At 40.1% G+C, this 8,912-nt stretch overlaps 1 protein-coding gene across 2 annotated transcripts in view; it reads right to left on the bottom strand.

Annotated features, from left to right (window-relative positions):
- The window catches only part of cUnh21orf91 (chromosome Un C21orf91 homolog), an 18,036-nt gene extending 9,815 nt beyond the window's left edge, over nucleotides 1-8,221 (bottom strand). The window contains exons 1-2 of one of the 2 annotated variants that reach the window (XM_084029748.1): nucleotides 8,080-8,221; nucleotides 6,411-6,544 (exon numbers count right to left, since the gene is read on the bottom strand). In XM_084029748.1, the coding sequence (XP_083885874.1) occupies nucleotides 6,411-6,537 (127 nt within the window). In that variant the 5' untranslated portion in view covers nucleotides 6,538-6,544; nucleotides 8,080-8,221. Of the gene's footprint in view, nucleotides 1-6,410; nucleotides 6,545-7,909; nucleotides 7,934-8,079 lie in introns of those variants that run through there. The other variant, XM_084029749.1, reaches the window with a different exon arrangement.
- Between the last annotated feature and the right edge of the window lie 691 nt (nucleotides 8,222-8,912).

Here is an 8,912-nt window from a genome sequence, read left to right on the forward strand (position 1 = left end):
TTTTTGTGTACCGTTACACCCCTAACAGGTAGTATTATCACGTCCTGACCCTGAACTTGACCAAAACCAAAAATACAAGAGACACCACACATATCACATATCAACATATTTCCCTAAAAATTATAATTTCAGAAGCACATATTAGCAGACAACAGCATAGAGTTCAATTCATGACAGACTAGTATTGTGCCTAAACACAAAGTTGCATGTGACAGTAACCAAACCACAAATAGACATCCACCAGTCAATCATTTTCCCTCATATATGACTTGCACAATTCAGAAAACATAAGAAATAGAAGTCTCATTTGGGTGGAGGAAGTGACATGGGTAATAAAGAGAATAAACTCCTGAAACCAAGATTTTTACCATAACATATCAAACCTGTTTAAAATCATCAGAATTGGAATGAGCAAGTGGATTGAGAACCCCAAACACTGCACACTGTATGAAAATACTTGATGACAAATTAAGACGATGTAAGATTTTTATCACAATAAGTTGATCATGTTTAACTTCCATTATCAGGATCATCATAAATATCGTCACAAGTGACTTGAAAAAGCTGTCTAGTTCGCTATCACGGTAGAAGTGAAAGACAGAGGCTGATTTAAAAATACAGGACACAAAAATAAATTTAAAAAAAGGTCTTTATCCTTTATTTTTGAAGGGAGACCTTATGATGATTTATGATCCACTTATTTAAGTTGATCATAAATAAAAGGATGTTAACTAAAAAAAGAAGTGTCTTATCTGTGACACAATATAATATTTGTGTCTTAACTAAACGTAAAGTGACACCATTATGTTTAAGTGCCAGAGTTTTAAGCATGTTTTGATTTTAGCCAGGATAATCATGACATGAAGTTTTCATATCCTCCCATGCCTAATGACAAATGTGTTTATTTGCTATTTCATATAAATCCTGGAGTTTCAGAGCTCTATTAATATGCTCTCATCTCCCAGTGTCTCATTTGATTGATCAAATTAGTAAGAAAGGGAGATTCCCATATAGTAAAAAAGTAGAACAAGCATTTTATAATCACAATAGCAAAATGAGAATAAATAAAGTTAATCCTGTCATAACGTAATGCATATTTAACAATGGCAGTTATCTTGGATGGAATGTAAGTAAAACATTCCAGTCACTGTTCGGAATTTTTACCTTGACAATGGCATTGTGTACAGCACTTTATTAACGTGTGTGTGATATGAAAGCCCTGCTGGCAGCTCCCTTCAGATGCTGTGTAGAAGTGTGTGCACTACAGTCAATGACAATCACCAATGACGTCTTTCTGGGTAGAGTGATGCACGTATGCATGCATGTATTTTTAAGTCAAATCTCAAATCTGAGAGAAAACAATGCAGGGCACTTTGTACAAGAGTCCAAGGATGTGACAATTATGCAAAAGGCATTACAGAAATGAGTAAAAACGGTTAAAGTGATATAGTAACAGAGATACACTGCTACCTTTGCTGTGGCTGCTGTCTGACATTCATATAATCAATGTACATCACTCCAAGGTTGCAGAAGACAATGTTCTAGAAGTATCTGCTCACACTGACATCAGATTCAGTGGTTAAGCTTAAGTGTATGTGTTCAAAAAGAGCTTCACAACCTGTGGTGAAAGAGGCAATTATTTCAGAGAAGCAAGGCTAATGAAGAGAATAAACTTTGAAAAAAGGGGGCTATTTATTCAAACCAATGACAGATTGGAAAGCAGTCCATTATAAATAAAGCATTAAAGTACTATATTAGAGGGCTTAGAAAGCGGTACCATGCAGTAGGTTCAGCAAATCTCTGGACCCCAACCGTGTTCAAATAGAGCTTCCACAGGCAGCAACATAATTAGCCATCTCTGTATCCCAGGGTGAAGAGTTCACCCACAATGAATGAGCCGTTTAAATGAGCCACAATAGAGCGAGCAGCAACCAGAATCAGCACCATCTGCATCATTCCAGCCTCTCCCGTTGGCATTTTCTGTTTTTCACAGCTGGAAATCATGCTACCGGGCCTCTGCAAACATTCAGTCTGCATTACGTAAGCAGACAAAGGAATAAATGAGCTGGGCTTTAGCTGAAGCTGGCAGCTCAGTAGACATCTTGTCTGAGCAGGAGCCAGAGACGACCAAAACACTGTGTGTGTGTGTGAGGCTGGAGGTTAATAATCATCTCTAGGGTGTTTACAGAGCACAGCATGTCGCATCCAATAAGTCCGGTTCAAAAAGCCCTGCCTGGTTGGAGTCATGCTGCACTGAGTCTGATGATGTTATTGATACCAAATTTGGCCATTTCCGGTGGTTTGAATACTTTCAAGAGAGAGCTAAAACTTAGCTACGGTTTTGTTTTGCTGACAGACAAGCTTTATTGGTGTTTTGACTTCAAATAGACAATTTCATTTTGAGGTTAACTATTCCTGTAATATGACTTTCACAAAGCATGCACTTTGCACTAGCTACCTACTGCCATTTGAATGAGGTATCTGACAATCAATAAAAAAAGCTGAAAAAAGTCCACTAATCAGTCTGACTAGAGGACTATTTTCTGCTACAGGGTTGTGTATTCGTGTGTGTGCTATGTGTATTTTAAAATTATGGCACCGCTGCTTCCGAATTTTATGAAATGTCACGAAGTCGCAATTCCACCACTCAGCAAATGGGTCACTGACAACCATGACCTGCTTAGTTTATTTTCAACAATAAAAAAGCAATAAAAAAAGTTATTGAAGATTGAAATGGGTCGTGCTGGATTTTTACGGCGGCCCCCTGCCTATAATGAAGGCAGGCACACTGGTCAGACATTCAACTCCTTGCACTCTCTGCTGCATCCTCATCTGTGAGGATTTTGAGTTGATCAAAACTGTGAAAGGTCTTCCTAAATGAGCTCTCCAAATGATCCCAAACCTAATGAAGATGACAGCTGAGAAAACTGATGAATGTCAAATATTTAAATCTCTGCTATTACGTCTGTCTTGCTGTTCCACGGTTAATGCATGAAAAGTCAGCCTACCCAAATGATTTACTCTGCATTCAATTGAAAATACATTCTCCAGGATCTTGTTATTAAAGCCAAGTACTGCGGTTATAATTTTACTGCATTTTACCGCATTGAGTTGAATGAGCAGTTCATACCTGAACTGTGTGCTCCTAGACTAGTTTATTGATCGCAGATGTCAAGGGGTTGCATCGTTATCTCGGATGGATGGCTTTAAAAATGAAGCTTTAAATGTGTTAACAAATCCATATGTCTGAATACTTTTTTTTTTACTTGAGCGGCCGTTAATATACCTGGTACCTGCCTATGTGTGGGAAACACTGCATAAATAGACACAATTTCTATTCTGTATTTTTTGATGGACGCAGCACACACAGGCCAAAGCACTTTCCTCAGGAAACAACCACTTGGAGCTACAACAAAGGCTGCACTTCCTGAACATTCATCCTGTGTCGAACTGTGTTCAACATTTTTGCCACAAACAGCCTACATACTTCTGCACCTGGCGGTTCTGTGGGCCGCAGCATACGCAGCACACCTTGCTCCAAGCTCATTCATCCGAGGATGAAACTGTTTTATTCTGGGTAGATCTTGTGTTTTAGTTGATGAAGAGTACTGCCAAACTTCAACTGTGAATACTGTGCGTGTGTTGGCAGCCAATGTTTAAACAGACAAGTCTGAACAAACCCATGCCATGCAAGTCTCCAAGCAGAGCTTCAGGAGGTCGTGGGTGGAAATTAATTACTGAAGTATAAGCAGTTACCTCATAATGGGCCTGTGCTCTGCTGTGACAAAAAGGTACACCGTTGCAGTTGCCAGTTATTGGTGTTCAAAAATGATTAGACAGATTACATTTTAGACATTAAAAAGGGACGTTCCACAGATTTTACACATCATAAGGAGGAAGCAAAGTTAGAAAAATAACCCAAATGACGTCATTCCCATACGAGGGATTAACAAACGCTATGTTTCAGCTACCGCGGCTCAGATTTTCACCATTTCTTTGTTAATCTGTATCTCGTGAGTCTGCCCGTTTTATGAAAGTGGAATACTAAATCACTGAAGTCACACACACACACAATCTGTATGATTTTAATAAAGCACAACAGTGCACAAAATATGCTGGGAGGATGGGTTTTCCCTTTGTTGGTCTTTACATGCAACCTTACGTTACATAGACCTTTTAAGACAATCATGTGATGGCTCATCTACAAAGCAATGCTCGACAGCAAAATATTTATGTGTATACCTGAAACCAATATTTTCCATCAACAAGTAGTATGAGAAATTTAAGTATATTCAGCAAGAAGTTTCCTCTAGAAGACGCTGCATTTTCTACACCAATCAATGAGGGCATTTTAGATATTCATTACAGAGATGACATTTTTCTAAACAATTGTAATAAATGTATTTATTCATTTTGTTCAATATGAGTCCCTGATGGCCTTTATATATATACTGTGCTTAGCACGTCACAATATACTCTTGGTATAGTATTTGAAAAACACAGAAGCAATGCTGCTACTATTGAATATTCAAAACGAGCATATAGCAAGATGGCAATGAATATTCAGCAGCAGTAATTCACCCTTGAGGTAGCATGATATGGTTTAGAACAGAAAGACACGGAGGGGGGGTGTTTGTGTCTACGACGAGAGATGAAGACCATTCTCTCCACTTCATATTTTTTCTGTACACTTCGTCTTTTGGACCTTTGTTCTCTTATCCTTTAGCAAAGGATGGCACGGGATGAATGAATAGTGTGGCTATTAAGTCTACATGAGCAGTCGGCAGACACACAGTTGGCCTAAGCTTCTAATCAGCCATGCCTAAAGCAGCCACATGCAGTTTGGCAAGTCCCCTCCCACCTATGAAGAGCTTGGCTGCAACAGAAACGCATGTCTGCAAACCCCCCTCTTATCCCCCAATAGTTAGTTACATCACAGCCACTTCATTGCCACACACACAGGCACAAGCTGAGGATACGCACTACATAAATGTCCCATCAGCTGACTTTTCCTACCTGAACAGAGCCACATTAAAATGGAGCAAACTAGGAGGCCGACGGGTAAATATATATATAATATAAATAGCAATATTTGTTCAATCCTGTTTAAAGTGTTCAGTGACCCATTCGTCCAAACTGGATGCTAATGAAGCACAAAGGAAAAATATAAAAAGGTGACCCTGAAAACTGTATTTAGTTTTCTGACAACAATATGCACAGAAGCCAGCTGCTCCGGGGGATATGTGAAAACAATCTATGTAGTACTTGGGGCTACATATTATGCAGATCAATCATCTACTAAGGCTGATTGCAAACCCAGGCTGCATTGTTATTCCATATTTAGATTGTTTTCCCTAAATAAGGATTAATGAGCTTGCAAGTCACTTATTAACACAGCTTAAGTACTATTCTAACAATGCATGAATGAGACTGTGGCTAAAGACTACAGCACACAAAGAGCAAAGGGATTAATATACACCCCCATGTTCCCTTATACCAGAACAGAATAGACCTATACATATTTCATGCATATGCATTTTCTCCTGCTGTCAACAGACTGATATACACTTCTGGGAGCACTTAGTCAGCTATATTGCTCCGTTTTACAAGTCGCACACAATCATACTGTGCAGATATAAACACACACACACTTCTTGCACAAAAGAGCCTTTGTGGATCTATGAGACGAGTGCCAATTGAGAAGCATACCTAATCCCTTCTGATTTCCCCCCCCCATTCTTCTTCAAATAGGCCACTCATTAATTAAGAGATGAAAAAACTTAAAATGCATGCTCTTGGGTTAGACTGGCATATCAAACGGGAGAATCACTGTGGCCTGCTTTAGAGACAGCTTTGTTCCTACAGGCCCAATGTCGCCCTGCACATATCTTATAAATTGTTCTTGGAGAAGATGAAAGATATGTTTGTGGAGGGCAAACATATCAGACATCAACAAATCTGAAAGTTTCTGAGGCTGTAGGACAGCTCTTGGGGCAAATACATATTCACTGTGATGGAAACTGACATTCAAAAAGAATACGGATGTTTCTGCAAAAGTCATTTATTGTGTGATCCAAATGCTTCACACTCTTGGCAGCTAAGAGAGCCAGGAGAGAGCTTACCTATCCACATACAACTGTCTCTATATGAAGCGAGTGAAACTGGAGATGAAGATGAATATTAAATCTAAATCTAAGTGTAGGATTAAGTTGCATCTATCAGTGGGGTTGCAATGGTAACGTGAGCCACCAAGTGCAAAACCGTGGTAACGCTGTACCTTTAAAGGAGCTACACTGCTTTGAAACACTAGCACAAGTATCATAGTATGTAGCGTGCCCATAACATCACTTTGTTTGCTCTTCACTCTAGTGTGCAGACAAACAAATACTCTCCCCAATCTGGTTTCTTACCTTCGATGCTGAGTTCAAAGCAGACATGGCAGAACGACATGGTCCCCGTTTCCGTCTCTAGCTTGCAGACACTGCAGATATTGTCATCATTCAGATCAATGTTCACAAACTGCTCCTCTTCATCCATTGTGCTTCTGGAGACAAACAACCAGTGAAGCAGAGCACAGGGCTAAATACCAGAAGCTTGCACAACCACCAAGCTCTTTTTTTTTTGCTAATTAGGTCACATTTTCAAATAAACCAATAGTTTTTGGTTCACTCACTGTGTGAGCATATTGAAAGGGGCAGTGTCCTTGTGTTTGTAGCCAGTGATGTATAATCACATCATCATAAATACAAGTTGATGAATTAGTGCAGCTAATTGATGACAGCAGATTGAAAAGGACAGCCTCTCTCCTTTCACTGTGACAACGTGCTATTGGATCCCATGGTGTTCAACACAATCTGATGTCATCCTCGCACAGAAACAACAATCCAAGCATTAGCAGTCATATCATAAAAACAACGGTTATCTCAATGGGAAAATAGCATACACTTCCAGATGGGACTCACATTTACAATTGGTAAGTATGATGGCTTTGGTTTATGTCGTTGACATTTACAGAAAGGAGGGGTTCATTTCAACAGATAGAAGTATGTTATCCATAAACTGGCAAAACACCTGAACTGTTAGGAACTAAAGACTAAAGTCAAGCTTAGTATCTGCTCCAGTGTAGCTTTCCCCACAAACCATTTAGTTAGATTAGTGCAAAGTTGTGGAAATATATCACAAGAGACCAGTTATGTGCATCATTAGTTTGTGCAACCACTGATCAGTATAAGCAACACTGTACAGTTTATTGTATCTGGAGTACTTTTAATTTCATTTGACAAACTAGGGACTCAAGTAGGTTTCATGTTGCTCTTGGAAATCCAACTCGTCCCACTTTACCAATCACATTAAAAGAAGGTTTTCACGGTTGCTGAACTCCTTCGGGGAAATGAATTCCACCGTGACAAGTTGAAAACTGAAAAACAAGAAATACCTTTTGTATGCAACAAGGTTTAAAACCCCCAAAACACCCTGACACGCTGTCTTGTGACTTGCCTCACAAAATAACGGCATGTATGCTACAGGTCCCACAGCTTTGAGTCATATTGAGAGCTCTCCGGTTGCTTTCTGTTTCTTAAAGAGCACAACGAAACAACAACCTACTGACAGAGTTATCTAACTGTACTGAGGGTTATATTATCCATGTACAGGAGCATTTAATACCACCCAGACTTAGCTAGCGTTAGTAGTTGACGCTCGCCGTTGTTTCGGAAGGTTACCCAGTGATAGCAATGACGGGGCTCGCATTTCATTTGAACTTTTCCCTTCACCAAAACATGCACAGTTAACCGTCGCCGTGACGTGTTTTTTCTCCGTGTCGGGGGCTTAAATAACCTCGGGTACCGTTCAGCTACAGTGATAGTTCAGCTCTTAGCGGTGAGCAGTAATGCAGGCTCTATTTACATACCGTTAAACAAATGCTGGCTAACAAGAAGTTAAGCTAGCAGCTCACAGACATCCTCCGATGACTCCGGTCTGGCTGATTCGTGACCGTTATTTGGCGTTGTTAAACGGCGAGGCATCCGACAGTGCGAAGGTGTCGCCGGTGTTTCAGGGCAACACTTTGGAGAAACTCACCTTTTTTCGTCAGACAGCTGCGGACAGCTACTCCTTTTGTGTGGACCCCCTCGGTTCTCTGCTGCCACTGCGAGCTCACAAACATACGCGCGTCACGGCAAACCCGGGGGAAGATACAGGAACCTCGCTCCCACCTCACCGGAACGACCCACTAGTTTATCTGAGGGGTGGACAGAATCATGGCCACTTTATTTATCAGCGAGTCCGCCCCGAGTTAAACACCAACAAGAAGTATGACGTATTGGTAAAGGAAATACGCATGAGCATTTCATGGAAATAGTTTAGTTTCAATATACAAACCACCTCTGACAGCATTAGCCGTGAAAACACCCCTACTGTTAAGTCAAGGTAAGTTCTTCTAGCGTCATCAAAACATTTCTCTATAAAGGAGTAATTCGGGGTTTATGGTATAACTAACAAAGTAACCTAAAAACACAAACTCGTGATAGAAAATCATCCCCTCCTTATTGAAGTTATTGCATGGACCCGCAGACCTGTATTTCAGGAAGCGCTCCGCATATTCGGTTTTTATTCTCCTTCACGTGAAGTAACACGTGGGGAATTCCCGCGAAAGAACGATGTGAATAACTATTGCGGTTTTTCACAACTGCTAAGCCACATTTCTACAAACCTTCCAGGCTTTTCTCTAAATCAGAGGTCTTCAACGTTTATATAGCGACACGGTGGAGGGCCCCCATATTACATATTGTATACAATTGTGTTGCTTATTAAACCCGGCCAATCATAATGTGTAGTGCAGACCATAGGACCATGTATAAAAGTATTTTGTAATGATGTATGTATACAATGCTAAGCCATTTAAATAATAATTG

The sequence above is a fragment of the Eutrigla gurnardus genome, assembly GCF_963514095.1.
Source record: "Eutrigla gurnardus genome assembly, chromosome: 15".
NCBI lineage: Eukaryota > Metazoa > Chordata > Actinopteri > Perciformes > Triglidae > Eutrigla > Eutrigla gurnardus.